At 37.3% G+C, this 23,322-nt stretch overlaps 1 protein-coding gene across 1 annotated transcript; it reads left to right on the top strand.

Moving 5' to 3' along the window:
* Positions 1 to 5: 5 nt before the first annotated feature.
* LOC131234626 (5'-3' exoribonuclease 3-like) lies at positions 6 to 21,399 on the top strand. Its single transcript, XM_058231553.1, has 22 exons — positions 6 to 11; positions 2,632 to 2,931; positions 4,933 to 5,038; positions 6,262 to 6,338; positions 6,492 to 6,683; positions 7,443 to 7,562; positions 7,967 to 8,029; positions 9,055 to 9,207; positions 9,916 to 10,122; positions 11,176 to 11,253; positions 11,605 to 11,715; positions 13,260 to 13,325; positions 13,421 to 13,501; positions 13,671 to 13,760; positions 14,088 to 14,183; positions 18,724 to 18,794; positions 18,896 to 19,021; positions 19,095 to 19,171; positions 20,714 to 20,754; positions 20,870 to 20,944; positions 21,045 to 21,202; positions 21,303 to 21,399. Exons 1-22 carry the CDS (start codon positions 6 to 8, stop codon positions 21,397 to 21,399), a joined length of 2,391 nt encoding a protein of 796 aa, XP_058087536.1.
* Positions 21,400 to 23,322: the final 1,923 nt, after the last annotated feature.

Below are 23,322 nucleotides of genomic sequence, written 5' to 3'. Positions count from 1 at the left end.
AATATATGAAGGTTTGACTAAACTATTATTTTCTTGGATTGAATCTGGTTGTTTGTAATATATGTAGGAAGGGCTCAAAAGAAGGTTGAACAAGAGCAGATACTAAGTAGCCAATTCAAGGCAAGGCATAGCCAATAGTTGAAGTTCCGGGTAATTTCTTTTGTATGGGTCCTAGTTTAAGAGGGAGAAGTGTTTAGTTAGGAGGGTTATAGTCAATTTTTGTTGGAGTGGGCCACTTGGGTCATTTCCTCTTTTTTTGAATTGAGTTGTTACCAATTTTGTGAATAGGATTCTTATCAAACAATAGTGTGAATTATTTTTTGAATGACTATCGGGTGCAAGATTAAAAAATAAAAAATAAAATTTTATCGATATTTTGTAAGATTTATCGACGGCTTCTCCACCTTTTTGCTCCACTCCTTAAACCCTAGAAGATGCCTAAGAACATCGTAAGGAGTCCTATTTATAGTTGTGGAATTCTAGCTTTCGCACCTAGTTGGAAAACTCTAGAAACCACCTTAAATTTACGCAATTTGCTAAAATAGACTTCACTCTTTGCAGTTTTCCAAAATAGACTTCACTCTGTGCAATTTCACAAAATAACCCATAGTTTTAGAATATGCTTTTTCAGGACGATTTTAAGATTCCTTTTCTTCACTTCAAATATTTGATTCGCTTCATTCCTCACTTGATTTTCTTATATATTTGGCATGTGAATTCTTCAATCTTGGTTTCCTAAGATCCATCCCTTGCTTTGGTGATTCTTGAACATCAAATCCAAGCTTTTAGCACCCTTTTCAATCCAAGCTCTCAAATTCACAATATGAGTAAAATAGAATATTAAGCATTATCATGTTCATAAAACCAAGATATAAATCTGGGATAATATGCAATATTTGACCCTTAACACCACGCCATCGCACCGAGCCCGTGCTCGTGCCCGAGCACGTGCTCAGGTGTTCCAGTGCTTCACACAGGAACACGCAAGCCCCGATACTCTACGGATCAACCGAAGAAATATAATGGTACTCCATACCTCACATATAAACATTATTTTTTCTTATGTCCTTTTCGATATGAGACTATTCCCAAAACTGCCAAATTGCGAATTTGTTTCAAAAACACTTTTATATATATATATATATATATATATATATATATGTATAATATTTTTTAATCAATATTTTTCACAACACATGGAAGATAAAATAAATATCCAAACTATCCACAATATGTCCCCTGTAGCTATGGCTGAGTGGTAGGCATACTTCTAAGGCTAGGCAAGCTCCTATGGGCAATCATGGCTTTGTTAATCATTAGGCATTTATCCTCTTCACTGACATGTCGGAAAATTTTTAGGTATCTTTGTCTCGTGTCTTAGACGATTTGATTAAGGAATTCTAAATGTATGTTTCATGCATGTTCCCCTCTTTATTTGATAAGTTTAAGTTTGTGAGTTCAAAATATCTGAAAAAAAGGACTTATCAACTTAGCTCATTTTTATACTTTCATTTGCCCTTGGTATTATTTTTTTCTTTCTAATCTAGCTATCATGCTCTTAATAAGCATATTTATCACACAACTATGTCATTATATCATGATTTCCTTCAATTCATGTGTTGTTCAGATTTTGTAGATTAGATGAAAGGTTGGCGGTGGACTTAAGTTCAAGTATCTTCTTCTTGTGCAGTAGCATCCAATTGTCACAATGAAGAGTCTTTGCCTTTTTTTGCTCATTGATGACATATTATTACTAATATGTTCTATTTCTAATTGAGTCAGCAAGTTTATTATCATTTTCTTATTTTAACGTGAGAAGTGGATGTAAGCTTAATTTTTGGGCATGACTCCATGGCTCATTCGTAGGTAGGCTTTATTTCAACACTAATACTAGGGATTGAGCGTTCGTGTGGTGTGAGTGGGTGTGTAGGGTGTGGGTGTAAATAAAAAGAAATTAAAAGAAAAAGAAGAAGATCTTTTTAAGGTCATTCTTTAACGGTCCTTTCTATTACCATACTACTAATTTCTTATTTTGTTGTAACACAGGTGTTTGAGATTTGAGCTCTTTGTAACGTTGGGAATTCATGCCATGATATTCTTCCCTAAAAATGAGACAATTTCACCATTCAGGTGGGTCACAAGAGCAAAGTAAATAGGCCACTATCTTTTTTAATTTTTAATTTTCTAGTCATTAATTCATTTGCTTGATATGCTGTGGGTGGTCTGATTTATATTTGAGAAGATTTTCCATTTATACTCAGCAAAGGGTAGCCGACTAATAAGAGGTTAGGATCTGAAAACAAATCCTAACCGTTGGCTTTGCCTCATCTAAGACAGCCCCGAAGACTTGGATGCTTGGGATTGAAGTGTAAGACCATAGATGCTCATATTCCCACGTGAGTATCGATGCTATTACTGTGACTCATATTGCATCTCCAGCTCCTGCTTTTGCTTCTCAAGAGAAAAGAGAGAGAGAGAGAGAGAGAGAGGGAGCTGTGGCTTTTCCTTCTCACGGAAAGATAGCAATCCTTTATCTTGGTAAAGGAGTGTAATGGTACATAGAAGGAATAACTTTGGTAGAAACAGAGAGTGAGAGCTGTTCCTTTTCCTGGTTAAGGAAGGAAATTATAGAAACCCATCATCTTTATAAAGGAGAGGAATTGTACACAAAAGGAAGAAGTTGTCAGAGAGAAAGAGTGTGATAGTTGGGAGTCTTTCAGAGAGAGAGAGAGAGAGAGAGAGAGAGAGCCATCGTTCTATAGGTGGTTGGTGAGTAAGTATCCAAAGATAGTAGTGAATGCAAGGGAAGAGAGAGGAGGAGGAGATGGGGTTGTTGATACAACTCAGCCCAACCCAAATGGAATAGAATTCGATAATCTCTATCTTGACATTAATGGCATCGTCCATCCCTGCTGCCATCCGGATAACCATGTTATCTTCTTTCTTCCTTTTCTTGATTTTAATTTCTAGTTCGTTTTATATGATGGGTATTGAAGATTTTGGCCACAAGGTCTTGTTGCCCCCAGTTAGTGTAAGTGGACCCTGGCTATGTGATCAGCATCCTCAAATTGATGGGCCTCACCATAAGCATGACGGTTCCGTATTTTTTCTGCACCTTTTCTTGGGTTTCTTGCAAAACTCTTTTTCTACCAACAAGCTACAGGTGGGGATGCTGGTTATTCAATCAGAATATATATATATATATATATATATATATATATATATAGACTTTGTCTGTTTCATTCCTTAACTTGATTTAGTAGCAATTTAATGTCGCAAGCATTTTTTACAGAATGAATTTATCACGAGCATCTGAATGTTGTAAAGGAATAGTTTATGGACATAAAAACTGTAGAAGACTATATTCAAGACTTGCTCCTATCTGTGTTGTATTCAGACAATTGTTGAGCCCACACGATTAATAGTTAATTAAAGTCCATGTGGGCCATACTTTGATCGATAATAATAGATGTGGCCACAAAAATGGTTGGTTTAGTCTTTGTCATTGATGGTCCAATTGTTCCAATATTAAAAATTAACTCCTGGACTTATGATGTAGTTGAATGGTCCAATTTGATGGTTTGATTTCATTGATATCAAAGATGAATGGTTAGATCAGATCAAAATTGAAGATTGATGCTCCAATTGAACTGATATTGAAGATGAGTAATCTGATTGTGCTGAAATTGGAAATGAATGGTTTGATTGGACAAATATCATAGATTGGTTTGACTGGACTGATGTTGAAGCCGAATGGTTCAATCAAACGATATTTGAAGATCAATGGTTAGATTGAAAACATATCAAAGATGAGCAGTCTGATTGGGACGAAATTAGAGACGAATAGTCTGATTGGGATGATATTGATGGTCAATGATATATATTTTTTTAAACTTTGTCATTGGTCCAATTAGATCATTCATCTCCACTATTGGGTCAGCCCAACCGGATGATTCATTTCTAATTTTGGCCTGATCAAATCGTACATCTCTGATATTGGTCCAATCTAACCGTTGATCTTTAGCATCGTTCTACAGAACCATTCAGCTTAAACGTTAGTCAAATTAGATCGCTGATCTTCAATGTTTGATAAATCGGACCATTTATCTCTAGTTTCAACACAATAAGATTTCTCTTCTAAAATATTGGTCGATTGGATCATTGATCTTTAATTTTGGAGGAATAAGGCCATTCATCCTTGACATCATTCAAATTAGCTTTTTGTGCATCAATATCATTCAAGTCAGACCATTTGGTTTCATCATCAGTCCAATCAGGTCTTTGATTTTCAAGATCTGCTGAGCTGGAACATTCATCTCCAACTTCAATAACGGTCCGACTGACCTGTTGCTCTTCAATTTGGTTGATTGGATTGTTCATCTTTGATACTTGTAAAATAAAACTGTTTATTAGAGTATCTTTTGAATCAGACCTTTCAACTTTGTCATAGGTCCAATTGGACCATTGATTTTTAATATCAGTCTAATTAAACCATCTCCAATTTCAGCACAATCAAATCAGTAATTGTTCATATTCAATATCTCTCCAATTAGATTGCTGATATTCAACTTTTTTGTAATATAATCATTTTTGAATTGGTCCAATCACACTACTGACCATCATTATTGTCCAAATTGGAACATTCAACTTCATCGCTAGTTTAGTCAGTATGTTGATTCAATGCCAACCCAACTGTACAAATCGATGACAAAGATTAGATCAATCATCGTTTGAGCCACATATGATTAAGGATCGAAGGTGTTGACCCACATGGACGACATAGGTTTTGGGACTGATAGTTGTAACCATCATCTAAAATGGAAGAAAGGCATTGATTCTTGATAGGGAATTGGTAGTCTGTGTTCTGCAATTGGTGATAAGAGAGAATCATGTATTGAGTTTCTGTTTTGGTCTTTGATTGTGTTGTTGCAGTTATTTCCTCCTACAACATTTAACGAGGTCTTTGAAAGCATTTTTGAATACATTGATCGACTCTTTCGCATAGTGAGGCCGAGGAGGCTCTTGTATATGGCCATAGGTGAGTTACACACCCATTGATCTCATTTCAGTTTTCTCTAAGGATTCTTGAAAAAATTTTAAAAAAAAGAAGTGAGATTTTGCTTTAGATAATTTCTGTTGACATTAAAATTAAGGTTTTTGGTTTTACATTGCAACTAAGGAAGAGTTGTTAGTATCATGGTTCAAATTATCGGGTATTGTATTCATCTCAGTGGCACTGATTCACGATACATACTTGTATTGTCGATACGACTGATTTTTATTGGACATATCGGAGTGAAAATTTTGAAGGTAAAAAAAAAATTGAAATAACATTTTATATTGTATTCTTTTGTGTGTGTGTGTGTATTCAATAAAAAATACTACTAATATGTATTGTTGCATGACATACTAATATGTATTGATACATGACATACTTTGATGCATTGATACATGACATTAATATTTTGTTTAAGGATTAAGAAAATAACATAATAGTGTATTTTTTATTTTTATTTTTTTCCAGTGATTTTTCTTTTATACATACATGATATGTATCAGCCAATATTTAAAACCATGGTTAGTATTTTTAGCTTGACCACTCATCCATAAGCCACAACATGAAAGGGGCACTCCCACTAAAATCAGGCTGATTGGATGCTCCAATACTCAGACATAACAGAGGCAAAAAAAAAGTTGGGTGCATTCTCAAATTGAACTCTTTAGGATTTTCTGGCTAAATTGACTTTTGGCATGGCTCATATTTGTTGTGGCCCATTGGGGGAATGGTTTAGCTGTCCCCATGAGTACCTATTGGAAGAATGCATTGTAGATGTACCGTGCAATCAACATTCTTCCATGAGAGAGGGTGAGTAAACTACTCACATAGCAACATCAAATTGGAAGGGGCCATTTGAGATGAACCTGTATTTTTAACTATCTAAATTACTAACTCGACTTCTTACTATATTAGTAGTAAATTTGCAAGTTGTGTTCCTTTAATTTCTTTATTTTTTCTTTAGAACGAAGGTCCAATTCATCTTCTTCTTCATTTTGGATTCTACAACAGATTGGTTATTTGTTTCTATAATTGTAGAGTTAGTGTAATGACACTCGTCATCTTATAGACGCTGTTACACTTCTTTACTTTTATTATCCTCTTTCAATGCTTCATACCATCTTTGCTTCAAGGAACTGCTCACAGCTTTCATTTATTTATGTTGTATGTGTTATAATGGTTTACTGGCTTAAATTTGCATCTAGACGGAGTAGCACCAAGGGCCAAATTGAATCAGCAAAGATATCGCCGCTTCCAGACTGCCAAACATGCTGAACTTGCGGTGCGTTTTTCTTCAGTTCCATAGAACTGCTGCACTCATTTGATGTTGTTTTTTCTTCTTCTGAAAATTAAGGAAAACAATCAAAAAGTCTTACTAAATGTTCTTTTTCTTTACATGTGTTCTTAATCTTGAAATAGTTATATTGTTGTTTAGGAAGCCGAGGAGGAAAAACTAAGAAGAGAGTTCGAACTCCAGGGGAAGGTTATTCTTCCAAAAATGCAATCTGAGGTTTCCGATCCAAATGTTATTACACCAGGAACTGAATTCATGGATAAATTGTCAATGGTGCTTAAATGCTATATTCATTCGAGGCTGAACAATGACCCGGGTTGGAAAGACATCAAGGTTTATTGATGAATCACATTGGAAATTATTTTTGAATTACATTGATGGTATTAGGAATTGTAATTTTCTTCCTGTTTTTCATTAATAACTGGTAAAGCGTTGAATTTTGAAATAATCAGGACTGTGTTGGTAAGAGTTTTTTCGAATGAGCCTAAGAGTTGTTTGGACATAACCTCGAAAAGTCCATTGAGGCATAAATCTCCTTTTGAGCCAACCCTACTAGGGTTTTTGGTGTGCGTTTGGATGCACTTTGCTAATCCTGTTTCATCATCCTGCTTGATAGAATAGGCGTCAAATGGTGACTTGATGAAAACCAATCCAATTGGTTTTTGTCAAGTTGATGGTAAAAGCAAGCCTGAAACCCCTTCTTTGAAAGCCCCCCTTTTGCGCAATTTTATTCAAACGGGCCCTAAGGTTCTTGTGCTAAGGTGTCTACTCTGTGAGGTCTATGCGGTTCTTTCAGTGGAACTTGTCGTGTCTGTTCCATGGCTTGGAAATTGCGCCATTCAGGTCATTGGGTGGGCCACATCATGCAATATTTTCTTATACGTGTGGCCAGCCTGATGATTTTTCTTGCCATCACATTAATGCTTGATGAATGCATTGAACGGCCCGGATGTGGAAACTCATTGTGACTGGTGAGAGTAGGATTTCTGAGTAGGACTCTAGTTGGTCATCTTCAATTTTCTCCATAGGATTACTCGGAATGCTCATAAAACAAATTAAAATTATTTTTCTTCAAATTGATTTCTTTTTTAGGTTATACTGTCCGATGCAAATGTTTCTGGTGAGGGAGAGCATGAGATAATGTCATTTATACGGCTACAACGGAATCGTGATGGATACAATCCGAACACTCGCCACTGCCTGTATGGCCTGGTATGACTGATTTTAGTGCTGCTTGAATGAGCCATAGATAGTAGGCTTCTATTATTTGAGAGACACTCCAGTGGTTCTGGTTCCACAGTAAGCTTACAACATGGTGGGTGCCTTACCCGTATCAGTGCTAGGCATTTTTCCCTCTGAATTTGTTCCCTGTGCTGTGGCCGATCTGAGTTTTGGATCAGTATGATTTCTAGGGCTCTGGAGGTTTCCGAGGTTACAGATCTTATGGATGGGATGACTTCTGCAAACGCATCATTGGACCACACATTTGCCTGGCACCAGCGTTAGCTTTCGTCAGTAGCACTGGTGCCACTGGAATGCACCACATAAATTGATGGGTTACGAGTTTCAGTTGCAATTACTCTTTTCACTGAAGTTGTGGATTTTTTGACTTGCAGGATGCAGATCTGATAATGTCGGCTTTAGCTACACATGAAGTTCATTTCTCTATATTGAGGGAGGTGAGTTTAGTGTCTACTCTTTAAGAAACTTGCTAATGTTGAAGTGAAAACTAGTTTATAAGCAATGTCTTGAATAAACTGATTTTTTCTCACTAGTTTCTAGTTTACAGTAAAGTTTGGCCGGTCGTGACATGTCCTTTTTTTCCTTTTTTAAAGCAAGCAAAGGCTTCACATAATGTAAGTAAATTTCGATATTCATTGGAGGACCAAATAGGCTAGTGATGTGAACTAACAGGTTAAGGAAATTGGTTCGAAAGTAAACTGCTAACTGTAATTACACCCTTTCGATGGGACTCAATGCTTGGTTTCTTGGTTGAAGGCCTGTTTAGCCATCTGCTAATCTAAGGATGAATATGTCGGAGCATGTGCACCCGTACTGACTGACCTAATTTAATCAGTTTTACTAATTGGGGTTGGATTCAGGCCCATGAAAATAAATCAGGTCGGGATCAGATCTATGAATTTGTAGTCTTTTCCTTTATTTGATTATATTTATCATTTAAATCATATAAAAGCAATCTTCAGGTGTGGGATTCTAATTCCGAACCTCTTTGTATCCAAGCCTCCAAGGCCATTTTGTATCGTAATTTGTGCTTGAAATTAGATCTGACAGGATCCTGCGGGATATCCCAGTCCAATTGGATTTTTATCTGGCAATTCATATAACATACAAGTATCAAAATTTGATAGGACCCTAATCCAATTCCCTTACTCTTGTCCAGATATGGACGCACCCTCATTGATGTGGTGTTGAGGTCTAAGTTTTACAGTTGGACTTACTGAGGTACAGGAATGAGTTGTATTGCAGATGCTGTTACGGCTCACCCTGTATTGGTTGAGTTGCCAAAATCATTAAAAAAACTTTAAAATTAGAAAAAAAGTAACACGGTCTGCAAAAAATCAAAGAGAGCAAGAAATTATGGAAATCCATATCACAGATAGTTTTTGTATGGATTCTTAGTGGTGAATTATTTGCTAAGCCATTTATTAAGGAGTATTTATTGTTTTTTATGTTGATACACCAGGATGTAGCTACCTTGGAGCAGCAACCAAGCTGCACATTGTCCCTAGAAACATCCCTTTCAAAGCAGAACGTATATTCTGTAAAATCAAGAGGGTGGTTTGGTAAGGTCCATCAGGCCAATGGTGGTGCTTTGTTAGCTAAGATGCCATTTCAGGTCTCTCTCTCTCTCTCTCTCTCTCTCTCTCTCTCTCTAAATACCATTGCTTCATTCTTCACATAAATATTTTTACTGTTATGTGTATCATTAATTTGATGAGGTATCCTAGCCCTATGATCTTTGTTCTTGTGGGTATTTCCCTAAAACTCTCCCAAAGTGGAAGTTTGTGACCTTCTGAACTCTGGCCTAATCCCCATATAAGAAAATTGTGTACATTAACTATTGACATCTGGGGTTGATTGTATTAAGGGAAAACAGAAGAAAAGAAAAGGAGGTACTTCTCCCATGATGGGATGTTACACAACGATTGGAAAGAAAAATGGTAGTGGTTTCCGCATAGCAAATCATTGCACTTTTCAATAGTCAATTTCCAGAGTAAAAGATACAATGTGAGCATTGTCTCACAAAAAATGAGGTTTCCACTTACTATTGAAATAAGATCCCAAAAATGGAATCCATGTTTGAATAGTCCCATGGAATTCTTGCGAATCCATTGTTGGATAATCATTACACTTTTCCTTTCTTCTCCCAATCCAAATACACTCTACCAACTCATTAGAATGATTAGATCAACAAGCGTGACCACCACAGCCCACGATGAGTTCAGAATTGGGAGCCTTAGAACCTTAAATTCCTCTAATTTAGAATGTGTGTGTGAACTCTTCCATATCGTTCTTTATTGATTTGTTTTGTACATTTTGGCAGTTCTTGAATATTTGGACATTACGAGAATATTTGGAACTCGACATGACAATTGCTGAACCTCCCAAAGATTTCTTGATAGACTTCGAGCGAATCGTAGATGATTTCATCTTCCTGTGTTTCCTCATGGGAAATGATTTTTTGCCTCACTTGCCTTCGTTGGAAATTCATGAGGTTTGTATAATAGCCCCTAGTTACATTTTTTGGTGCTAATGCATTTTGAAGAAGCATTTGGAATGTCTGTTCTTAATGGGATCAAGTTCATATACCAGGGTTTTTATAGAAGTTCCTGGGGAATTAGGTTAGATGGAATGCCTTTTGTTAAATGCCAAGTTCAATTACAGCTTCTCGATTGCACTTTGTAAGTGGACTTGGTGCATGTGAAATGAGCCATGTGTGTAATATAGATGAGCTGCTCTTCAAGCATTCTCCGTGGCTTTAATTACATTTTTGAAAAATCTGGCCAGCACCTTCATCAAGTGGGCCAAGTATGTATGAAGTACATTAATGGTTAAAAGGAAGCGGAAATTGGTTCAATTGACAAAAAAACAGCCAATAATTTTTCAGGTCAGGCTTTCTGGATCAACAGCTCCATATATTGAGTGAATGCACTCAACATTTCTTATTCATTTTGTCAAAATAAAATTCTATATGTTTCAAATTAAAAATGACTGAAATTATGAGGTTTGCTCAAATACATCCTGACACATTGCAATATGATATGTCATGACTTTGTGCATTGGGATTGTGGCTTTTTGATGATCCCAGATCGTTAGTGTGATATAGCCCCCCTCAGAAGGGGATGCCCAAAAAAGTTGTAAGAACGAAATATTTCAACACCTTGATTACACAAAGGTTATGGTGTCTGTCAATTTGGAAAGAAAAAGAGCACAATTTCAAATCGTTGAAAAGTAATCCAATTTGTGATGGTGGCTGTCCACCATACAAATTGAGACTCATTGTATAATCGGTTTTGATTGCTAGAAGACGGTCTAGATTCAAAGACTACAATTCGGACATATCACATTGCAACATGTCAGAGTGTATTTGAGAAAACTTTTAAAATTATTATTTAATGGTGGAAAAGTAGAAAAATGATTAGCAGCCCACTTGGGGTTTTCTTTCTATGCCGCCCCAAATGCTTGGTAAGTTGGAAGCAGGTCACCCTATCGACACACTCAACCAAATGTTGAATTTGCCAACTCTCTTCTCTGCTTTTTGTTTTTCACGAATATTTAATGGATGGTGCGTTGCATTGTTTAGGGCGTGGTAGATTTGCTAATCGCTGTTTACAAAAGGGAGTTTAAAAGCATGGGTGGATATCTCATCGATACATGCAGAGTAAAATACTAATCTTTATGTGCTTTGTAGTTATAAGGAGTGCATGATAATTACTATATTTGCGTTGCGTGGTAGGAAGGTTGCAGAAATTTCCAATCTGGTTGATTTGGCCACTTGCTTAGTGATTCCTGTTTCTACTTCGGGCCAGCTTGATGCACTTTCTCCAATCACTCAATGCGGCACTGGGATTCTGCACTTTCCAAGCCGGTTTTATGATGCTTGGTGGCATTGTTTGAATGGGCATAAGTTACATTTTCATTCCGTGCTTTGCCATGGAATGTTAACGGACTGTATGCAATTGATTTCAAGAAGTAGAAAACACTGATTGGTGTTACTTCTGTTCATGATCAGTTGCAAGATAAACATGCTGCCTATATAAAATTCAAAAGAGTAGAACGGCTAATCCTTGCTGTTGGTTCTTGTGAAGATAAAATTTTCAAGAAAAGATCAGAGATACGGAAGGTATGCCATATATGCACATCTTTTTGCATGATTTGCGTTTTTTGCATTTTAGATTTGCTGATTCATGTTTGACACTCCTGTCTTCATTCCTTTTGCCATGCAAAACTCGGAAACTCTGATTGACTCGACGTTTTGTTTGGTTGGGTTGATTTGAAGAATCGAACAAGTCTTTATTTGAGTGAATGCGAATTTTAGTAATTAAATGATGTAGAGCGGGTCGCGGACAGTTTCATGGCCAAGATGGATCAGAAAAGGCCCGGTCGGCGACAGAAGTGATCCGGACCATCGGACCTTAGATCGGGCGTATCTCGCAATCCGGGATGAGTTACCTGACGTAAAATATATGATTTTGGGGTAGAACGAGCTACTTTAGCCAACCAACCCAGCTATGCTGGGTTGCGCAGCCCAGAATTGCGAAAAACCCCTGGATCAACGGTCGTTTCCCTGTTTTAATTTCGTTTTTACTATAAATAGTAAGTTTTAGTTTGATTATAACTCTTCATCCGTCGGGCTTTAGGAGTTGTGCCCAACGTGAAAAGAGCTTAGAATAATTAGGAGAACGGTTTGGTGAAGCCAAATAGGACACTTACTATTTTTGGCCGAAAACCTTGCGCACTAGTAGACATCACGACCGTCTATCAATAGTAAGTTTACTATTTATAGTAAGTCGCGGATTCTAGGGGTTTGAGTTGTAGTTTGATTCTGATTTCTTTCCCATTGCTTGGTACCCCTATTTAAAGGGTTGTGAACTCGTTTTTATTCATTCATTTATCAATTTCGAATTTATTAGAATTTATTTCTATTTTGTGCTTTCTTTCCTCGTGGATTCGAGAAGTCTCTGTGAGGAGTCCAGAGAAGTTCTGTGGATTCGGAATAGTTATCCTCTTGAGGAAGACGGTGCTCGACCTCACGTCCTCCCATGCGTCATTAAATTATTATTATTAGTGTGTGCATATATTTTTAAACAGTCATATATAGTTACAGAATAAAAATTATTGAAAGAATGTAAATTATGGAGAACCATGACACTTTTTCAGTACATGTCCTTGGGAAACTTGAACTCTACGTGGTATTGTGTCCTCCCACACTTTTGGACATGAAGCCATCACTTCCACCCATAGTGTAAAGCTCAAAGGAGGGTTCTATATTTTTATTTTTTGAAGAAAAAATATCATCTGTTATCAACTTTTAAATCTTCTTTGGTTGACATTCTTGTAATTTATTGTAGAACTTCTATAGTTGCAGTCAAAATATCACTGTTCTCGCTAAGGGGACATTTGGAGCGAAAGTTACTTAAGACAAGCTACTTAGGCATTAAGTAGCTTATCTTGATTTCTACTAATTAAACTGAAGTGGTTAGGTAACTTTAAATAAAAAAGCTACTTATAAATTGATCATAAACCAAACTTACTTAACTCAAAGTTACTTATCTACCTCTGTAAGTTGAAAAAGTAACTTTTTTGGTGGTATCCAAATGGGCCCTAAAGGATTTTTTCTTGGACAGCTTGGGTGATCCATGCTTTTTTCTCTTTTGGGTGTTGCAGCGTAATCTCGAACGTGTTGTGCGTGAGATGTTTCAAGCCATGGGTGACGAAGATGTGGATAATGGGGTGAGAATCGGACATCCATCACCCTCCATGCTCTTAGTGCATTACCTTTCATTTGGAGTGTCATGAAACTAATGCTGCAGTACATTATCATTCAGGAAGTAAATTCTAAATACCTACCAAATGCCCCATCATTGGAGTCTAATGGTCTTTCGACCATCAGATGTTCGGAAACTGATGTACGTCCATCAGTCCATCTCCATCTTCATCTTACGAGTTTTTGGTTCCTGCTTTCTATATCGACAGGCACATATTGTGAAACAGTTCTGAGTCTCTCCATTGAAGTACTTTTTGAGATGTGTCCTAATTTCCTACTAGTATTCGCATGATTCTTTTTGTATCTTCTAGGTTTTGAACAATTCCAAGGAATTGAAGCAGAAACTAAAAGAAATTCTTCGACGGAAATCGGACCTGTTCAAAAATGGTAACCCAGATAAGGTTAGGTTCATTTGGTTTTGGGTGGGTTGCATGCATACGAAGAAACATATGATGCCTGATGTCAGGAAAAATACAGTGCTTAATAGAGTCATAGGCCAGCCCATACCAATATATTGTATATGTGGGGCTGACCTTTTGGAATGATGGATGGTTGGGATCACATAAATTTCTTACATGAGGCTGGATACACTGTGATTCTAATCTTTTGATTAGGTCCCCTTTAATGTGGTGTATATGTTTTGTAATGTTAGTTTTTCTAATTCATGAAAGCAAGAACCATGTTCTGTTGTTCTAAATGGATCATTGGTTTGTGTGTCTTTGCTACAGGTCAATCTTTGTTCTGAAGGTTGGAAAGCTCGATATTATAAGGCAAAATTTTCGGTAGAAAAGCCTGATGAAATTGAAAGCAAACGAAAAGAAATTGTATCTTATCTGCCTTGATATTTGGACACTGGTCTTTAATTATTGTAACTGTTCTCATCCACCGTGATTTTGTTATTGGTGTCTAACCACACGTTCCTTTAATATCTCCTCTGTACATTGGTGCTCCTTTCGATGCATGCATATTAGAAATTGGAAATCATGTGGTTCTGTTATGTACTTATGTTCTGCTTCTTTGCCAACACCTGCTGCTGGTACTGACTTGTTTTCTCAATCAAATAGTGAACACTTTCTGTGCTTGGACCCAACATAGAACAATTATCATTGGCCTATACAATTTTTTTTTGTGTGCACTTCTGTGGGACGTCCCATTGTACTGTGTATCATGGTATCCCAAATCGGTTACGTATCGGCCGTAACGGCCGATACGTAACGGTAACGGTGGGACCCGTTACGCGATACGGGCCTTTAAAAAAAAAACAAAACAAAAAATAAAAAAGCAAAAAAAACTTACCTTTTTTCCTTTCTTTTCTTCTTCTTCTTCTCTTTCTTCTTCTTCTTCTTCTTCTTCTTCTTCCTCCTCTTCTTCTTCTTCTTCTTCTTCCTCTCTCTCTCTCACACACACTCTCTCTCAATCTCTTCTTTCCCCCTTTCCCTCTTTTTTTCTTTTCTCTTCTTTCCCTCTTTTTTTTTTCGTTTCCCTCTCTCTCCATTTTTTTTAAAAAATTTGCAGCAGCTAGCTGCTGACTGCTGTAGGTACGTGTCACACAAAGACGAGCGCTGACACTCCTCGAGCTCCGAGTTGTACGAACGGTTCAAAGGAGATCAAAGTTATATGGGCTCCACAGTGATGTATTTATTACATCTACACCGTTCATCTATTTTCAGAGATCATTTTAGAGCACCACCCAAAAAATGAATTATATCCAGAGATCATCTGGACCACACCAAAAATAGCAACAAAGATAATGATTTTCACGGTTAAATAACTCGTAGGGCGCACGGTAACGTTTATTTTCCATCCAATCTGATCAGACCCGAGTGGGCCCCACTATGATGTATATTTTTTATCCATATCGTCCATCCATTTTGCCACGTCATTTTAGGTCAGGATTCAAAAAATTAGTAATATCCAAATCTCAGGTGGATCACACCATAAGAAATAGTGGTTATAGAATGCTCACCATTAAAATTTTCTTAAAGTCTACTGTAATGTTTATTTTCAATCTAACATATTAATTGGGTCACATTTACGTGGATGAAGGGAAAACACACATGTCAGCTTGATCTAAAACTTTTCTAGCCCCGAATAAATTTTTAACGGTGAACATTTAATTATTGTTGTTTTTTATGGTACGATCCACCTGAGCTTTGTATGTGCCTCATTTTTGGGCTCATGCCCTAAAATTATTTGGCAAAATGGATGGACGGTGTGGATATAACACATTCATCACGAGTGGGGCCCAAAAAACTTTGACACGTGTGCTGCACTTTACATCTGAGTCCCTCCTAATTCAAGCCTTAAAAAATTGTACACGAGACATTAACCTAAAATTTGACAATTAAATTATGGATTGCAATTGCTAACTCACAATGCCAGAATCAAATTATTTGAATAGTTTTAATTGTTAATTTGTGAGCTTTTATTTTTTAAAATAGGGCCTTTTTGATTTTTTTTTAAATTTTAATTTTATTTTATTTTTATGATTCACTATCCAATAAATGTCCACCAATTTATAAGTGGGATAATGATAATAAATGACATGAATTTGAGGCTGATTTGGAGAATAGATTGGTCCTCCAAGTCAGCCCCAAATTGGCAACGCCATCTACCTGAATTTAATTTCATTTTTTTAAAGAACTATTGGGAGAAATGATATCAAGTTGTTAAGTATATAAATTACATATTTAAAAAAAAATAAATATATGAATTTTGTAGTCAAATTCAAGTTACCTGGTTAAAAAATTAATCAGACAGTCCGATACGACTTCTCACCAAAGAGTGGACCGTTACACCACCATAAACATGTTCCAATTTATAAATGAATGCATATTTGGAATGCTTAGAATATTCCGGATTTAATCCATATTTATTCATATTTTTTTGGCAAAAAAAAATAAAAATTGCGCCGTTACGGGCCGTTACGCCCCCGTATCGCTGTTACGCACCCGTATCGCCGTTACGCCCCCGTATCCGTATCGGTTTCGGAGGGCACCGTTACGCCAACCGATACCGACACGGGACACGTTGCAGTGTGTATGTGGGTCCATCACTCTGTTATAGGAACTTGTTCATATGGTGCTTGGCACGATGAATGGTTGGCATCAATATTCTCATCAGTAGTTGTAAAGAATTTTTGGATTGAATTTGAACAAAATTTCTTTTTATGGAACAAGATGCTTGATAGCCCTTGTTGAATTTGGGTGAGTGTTTGGATTGTAAGTTGCAATCCAAATACTTTCTGATTTTCCTTGGATTCCCTAATCCCCTCTTGTTCCCTTGCTTTCTTTTGTGATCAATGGCTGAGATTCGTCGATCTGTTTATCCTGTCCATTGTCATGCTTCCGCTGCAAATCGTGCTTTGGACTTGACCTCTCACTCTGCTTCGTAGTTGTTTATACTTCTAACAGTTTGAAATAGACGCTAGCTTACTCCCTTCTTGATGTAGAGTGGGTCGCGGACAGTTTCATGGCCAAGATGGATTAGAAAAGGCCCGGTCGACGATAGAAATGATCCAGACTGTCAGACCTTAGATCGGGCATATCTCGCAATCCGGAATGAGTTATCGAGCGTAAAATATATGATTTTGGGGTAGAACGAGATACTTTAACCACCCAATATGCTGGGTTGCGCAAGCCGGATTTTCGAAATACCCCCGGATCGACGGTCGTTTCCTTATTTTAATTCTGTTTTTACTACAAATAGTAAGTTTTAGTTTGATTATGACTCTTCATCTGTTGGGCTTTAGGAGTTGCGCCCAAAGCGAAAAGAGCTTAGAATAATTAGGAGAATAGCTTGGTGAAGCCAAATAGGACACTTACTATTTTTGGCCGAAAACCTTGCGTACTAGTAGACATCACGACCGTCTATAAATAGTAAGTTTACTATTTATAGTAAGTTGCGAATTCTAGGAGTTTTAGTTATCGTTTGCTTCTGATTTCTCTCCTATTGCTTGGTATCCCTATTTAAAGGGTTGTGAACTCATTTATTTCATTCATTAATCAAATTACGAATTTATTAGAATTTATTTCTATACTTCTTGTTTTCTTTCCTCGTGGATTCGAGAAGTCTCTATGAGGAGTCCAGAGAAGCTCCGTGGATTCTGAGTTGTTATCCTTGAGGAAGATGGTGATCAACCTCATCACGTTCATCCTTGTGTCACTCCTGCACCACAGTCTATTGCAGCTTTACTTCACGCTTCAAACATTTGAAGTTGCCTTCTTATTGATGATTGGCCATTCCATGAATCATTTAATACCATTGGGGTCATTGCCAACTTCCCACCTTTGATTTGATGAATCATTTAAAAAGCATTGGGGAAATTGCTAATGTCCCTATATCATAGATATATAGATAGACAAATTACTGTTTACTCCTTTGAATGCTTATAATCCCTCCAACTGAATCTAAGCATATGAAAATCAAAACCCATGCATTTTCAAGCTTCGAAACCGCTTTGAACGACATAATAGGATGAAGTAAACTTTGGAGCTTGAGAATAACAGACACCTATTGGGATTTATTTCATAAATAAAAGATGAAAATAGTCACACTAATAATAATATTATGATTTCATGGTGCACTAATAACTGTTGTTCAAATATATGCATTCCACAACTATCCCATCTAGCAGTCATATTGGGATGAAGCAAACTCCTTGGTGTCAAGTGGCCAACTAATTTCACAAGCTGTTTGCAGCCTCCAATCATTGTTTAAAAACCCATAAACTAGACTCGACTTCACTGGTTGTTCTTCTAGAGTGGGTTAACTTAAAGACTCGACCCATATCATTTTGATATTTAATTATCCTAAATTGAAAATATTGGGAATGTAAATAGACTTTTGAAATAGCTAAATTTAGGTTGCCTCGTTGATTAAGGGTGTTGCATACCTTAGGTAGGGTTGGGTGTTTGAAACACATTCCTGTCCTCCGAGTCATGTCTAGTTGACTGAAAGAGTCTCCAAGTGCAGTTTGAGTTTCCCAATGACTCGGCTTGAAATCTTACCTAGTTGAGTTGCCTCAGCCAAGTTTTGAGTTGAGTGAGGCATCCTACCATTTGGCATGTTGGTCAACGTATCTCCTAGCTTATGACACCTAAATATAAACGAATGTGTTTTGTAAAGTACACTATACAGGTTTTCCCTGATCTAAAACCTCCAATTTCAATAAAAAGATGTAATCGGTTGTGGTCTGTTTCTTCTCAATTTAAGAGTATTTAACAGTAGAGCAGCATTTATCATTGAATCACTGTCCTCATTGCTGCTATGTAGCTAATACAGTTCTTCCATCCCAATGCTACATCGGCATCTTTCATTGGTCAATTGTCTGATTCCATTAATCTGCTGCATTTTGGTTTATAGGTTCAAAAATATGTGGAAGGGCTATGTTGGGTTCTTCGCTATTATTTCGAAGGATTATGCTCATGGAGCTGGTAAGATAGGTTGATAGGTTGTTCAATGGAGCTCTCCTAGAAATTGTTCAGATGTACTTGTCCATTGTCCAGTTTAAAGAAGTTCGTTATTGGGATTTCAGGTATTACGATAACCACTATGGTCCATTTGCTTCCGATTTCAACGGCCTCGGTCGTTCGCGGATAAATTTTCAGTTGGGAACTCCTTTAAACCGTTCACTCCTTATGGCCGTCCTTCCGCCAAGAAGGTAAGTATCCATTTGTGGGATTCTTCTATCATTCTGTGTTTCATTAGACATGACTTAACATCTTTTGTTGCAGTGCCGATGCACTTCCAGAAGCATATAGGACCCTAATGACTTGTCCGGATTCAAATATCATAGATTTCTACCCCTCTGGTAAGACCCTTTATTTTTTAACTGACTGTAGTTTACTAGTTTTTTCTACTAATATAGCACCAATTGATTTGGACAATTTTACCCTCACATTTAGTCTTCATGCATTAGTTAAGAGAGGGTATGGCGTAGGGATGAATGTGATGAGGTCGATCACCGTCTTCCTCAAGAATAATTACTCCGAATCCACGGAGCTTCTCTGGACTCCTCACATAGACTTCTCAAATCCATGAGGAAAGAAAGTAAGAAGAATAGAAATAAATTATAATAAATTCGTAATTTGATTGATGAATGAAAATAACGAGTTCACAACCCTTAAAATAGGGATACCAAGCAATGGGAGAGAAATCAGAAGCAAACTATAACTAAAACTCCTAGAATTTGCAACTTACAATAAATAGTAAACTTACTATTTATAGACGGTTGTGATGTCTACTAGTGCGCAAGGTTTTTGGCCAAAAATAGTAAGTGTCCTATTTGGCTTCACCAAGTTGTTCTCCTAATTATTCTAAGCTCCTTTTGCATTGGGCGCAACTCCTAAAGGCCAACGGATGAAGAGTTATAATCAAACTAAAACTTACTATTTATAGTAAAAACGGAATTAAAATAAGGAAATGACCGTCGATCCGGGGGTATTTTGCAAATCCGGCTTGCACAACCCGGCATAGCAGGTTGGGTGGCTAAAGTAGCTCGTTCTACACCAAAATCATATATTTTATGCCCGATAAATCATTCCGGATTGTGAGATACGCCCGATCTAAGGTCTGATGGTCTGGATCACTTCTGTCATCGACCGGGCCTTTTCTGATCCATCTTGGCTATGAAACTGTCTGCGACCTGCTCTACATCAGGGTAAATTTGTCAGAAAAAAATGTAGCTGCTTGGCAGGGAACCATTGAGATTTTATGATAAAAAGGATGGCATAGTTTGCAGCATGTAAAACATTAAAGCCTGTGGGATCACATTGTTTCTTGTGCAAAATCTGCTTTATCCATTGGGTGCTTTCCTCGATGCAAGGCCCTGCAGCCAAAAATCAGAATACTTACTGCTCAGTTGGGCCCCAACACAGGGAACAGTTGGGATGGAACACCAGCCATATGTTTGTTATGTGGCCACCGTGGTGTTTATCTTTCGGCAAGCCCCTTCATCAGGTGTGAATAGTCAGGATGAAGTGATGATACAAAGAAAAGAAGAAAACTCAAGCATGCCACAATGCGTGAACTGGGAGGTTTTAGGTGTAATTTGAGTCTTTTATCATTCTGATATATGTATGCACGGAGCGAGCAGAAAAGTTCTTCCCTGTTGGATGGGGTCAATTTCACATACAACATGGTGGGCCCCACAGATCGGGTGGTTCACACACTGTGATAAAATGTTTATTATAGTCTTATAATAGATGATCCCATTGCTGCACCATTCCCCTACCTCTCTCCTTCCTCTCTGATTCTCTCCTCATCTCTTTTTCTATCCTCTCCTTCCTCCATATGCATTGGACATGCCATACCACCAGTGTGATTAACATCTTGAATTTCTTGCGTGGATTAGATTTCGAAGGTGATACAGACGGAAAGCGGTATATGTGGCAGGTGGGTGAAATTGCATGTTTATGAATGCAATCTTTAAGATTATTAGTTCATTCACATGGGCATCGATCCTAGACATTTGTACTGATATAATCTTCATGAAATTTACTTCTTACAGGGTGTTACAGTACTGAAGTTTATTGATGAGAAACGCCTTCTTCCGGAGATTGAGAAACTAGAAGACAAGTTAAAAGTATCAGTAACAGCAGTTCAGTAGTTGGTATTAGTCTACATGAAGCTTTGGTCAGTACTTGATTTTGACATTGTGTTTTATCTTTCCCCAAACATTGTAGGACGAAGAAATTCGAAGGAATGCTGTGGGGCTCGAAGTTATTTTCGTTCTGGCCAGTCATGATTTAGGATCGCAAGTTTCTTCTCTTTGTTGTCGATGTGTGCTTGTATCAGGGAATGAGCAGATCGTAAACAAAGTGAAGATTGACAGTAAGAAAAGGTGTTCTTACATGCCAAGCAGGATTACGCATTTCCAAGGCACACACCCACTTATTGCACATTGGACGTTTTATTAACATTACATTCATGTTTCCTTGTAGCGGTGGCTTGAATGGTTTTCTTATCAGATGCAACGAGCAATCATGCATGGATGATAGCAGCTCTCCTGTGAAGGGGATGGAATACACTGAAGAATGATGTTGTGTAAGTTTCCTGCTATTGGCTTAAGTGTGCATAATGAATCAGTGTACACCTCTCATCATCATCCAAGGTGATATGCTGGAAGCCGAACACATTTCTGAATGGCATTTGAAATCCCATGCATTTGGAAATACAAGCTGGATTTTCACTCCACTCTCCATGTGCATTGACATCTGGCTGCCTTGTTCAGGGAAAGAACATCTGAGTTTTTTTTTTTTTTCCATAAAATATTAACGTACTTTGATGCAGATGTGCAATGTTCGAGAACCCACCGTTCGATTATCATATTCCTGAGCCACCTAAAAATGTTACAATGCCTGAAAAGGTATTCTTATGTTTTGTTATAACTTGTGTAAAAGTCATTTTCTACCCTTTTTCTTTTTGTTATATTTTATTGTAAACTTCATATTAGATAGAATATTCTGCATTCTTAATTGCTGATGATCTTGTGTGAGATTCACACATCAGTCTGGCTCAGCTGAATCATGTGCACATTATAAATGGGTCAAAGCCATAAAAAAATAAAAAAAATAAAAAGCACTGATACAACAATCTCAACCACCTCATGTCATCCATTGAATTTGGACTGCCAATCACTTTCTATTTAGCCATTTGTGGTCGGGTCATTTTTGTCAAATTTGGAGTTGCCAAAAGGCCTTTTTCGTGTATGGTTCCTATAGGCTAAAATCTTTGTTATGGCTCGAAAATTGAAAGGATTGATTCTGTTGAGTTTTGGAAAATTGACTCAGATAAATTCTTCTCACCAATTTCCAGGTAAGGATGCTATGGAGTACGAAGGGGTTAAACACCCCCCTAAACCCGCAATATTAGATACTCCACTCACAATATTGCAATCTCTACTCAAGGAGAATAAAATTCATAATCGGAATTTTGAAATTTTGTCCAATGGTTCATTGGCCCCAAAGGGGTAAAAAAAGAAAAAGAAAAGAAAAGAAAAGAAAATGAGTAGTTGGAGTATTAAGAAGGGGAAGAAGGGGAATGTGGTGAATTGGCTTTCAAGCAATCTTTTTCCCAAGTCTTCAATGCTTGATCTTGGAATTGAGGTTGGATGGAACTTGATTTCCTTGGTAGCTACTTCAAGGAGAAATGAGGAAGGAAGAAGAACAAGATCACTTCTCCTTTCAAAGGTTTTTGAATCCTTTGCTCGAATCCTTTGCTCACTACTCCAAGAAGTAGAGCTGTACTCTCTGTCCTTAGGGTGAAGATGATAGCACAATGTGTCTTGGAAAGCCAAAAATGATTGTCATGTGTAGATTGGTATAAAGATGGAAAAGAGAAGAAAGAAAGATAAAAGAAGGCAGGAGAGATTTTGTTCCAACTTCCGATCTTTTTGCTTCAATGCCCAGAGAATATGGAAGAAAACCAACATCTTTGATTTGAAATCGAGTTTGAAGATATGCCTTCAACTTTTTAACACCAAGTCTACAGAGCCAAAAGAATGTAGCTAGAGGTTTAGTGCTTTGAGAAGACTGAGTGATCTACTTAACTCCTTTTTAATCCAAACGATATAGCTACACTACTGAACTTTTCAAACTAAGCTTGTGGTGATTGCTTCAACCCATATATTGACTTGTTTAATCTGCGTAGTTTAGAAGATTCCCCTTAAGCAACATACCCAGGAGGTCGCTCCATATAAATTTCTTCACGGAGGTCTCTATGTAGGAATGCGTTCTTTACATCTAGCTGAAAGAGAAGCCAATCATGATTCTCAACGAGTGATATAACAACCTAAACAGAATTAAGCAGCCACTGGGAAAAGTGTATCCAAATATTCTATCCTATGAATCTGGTTATATCCCTTAGCAACCAACCCGACTTTATAACAATCGGTTGACTCATTTGGCATGAACTTAATTGTGTACACCCATCTACATTTGGCTAGAGTCTCATCTGTAGGAA

This window comes from Magnolia sinica, chromosome 19 (genome assembly GCF_029962835.1).
Source record: "Magnolia sinica isolate HGM2019 chromosome 19, MsV1, whole genome shotgun sequence".
Classification (NCBI taxonomy): Eukaryota; Viridiplantae; Streptophyta; class Magnoliopsida; order Magnoliales; family Magnoliaceae; genus Magnolia; species Magnolia sinica.
Note: the sequence above shows the minus strand (reverse complement) of the source record. Positions and strands in the feature narration are given on the sequence as shown.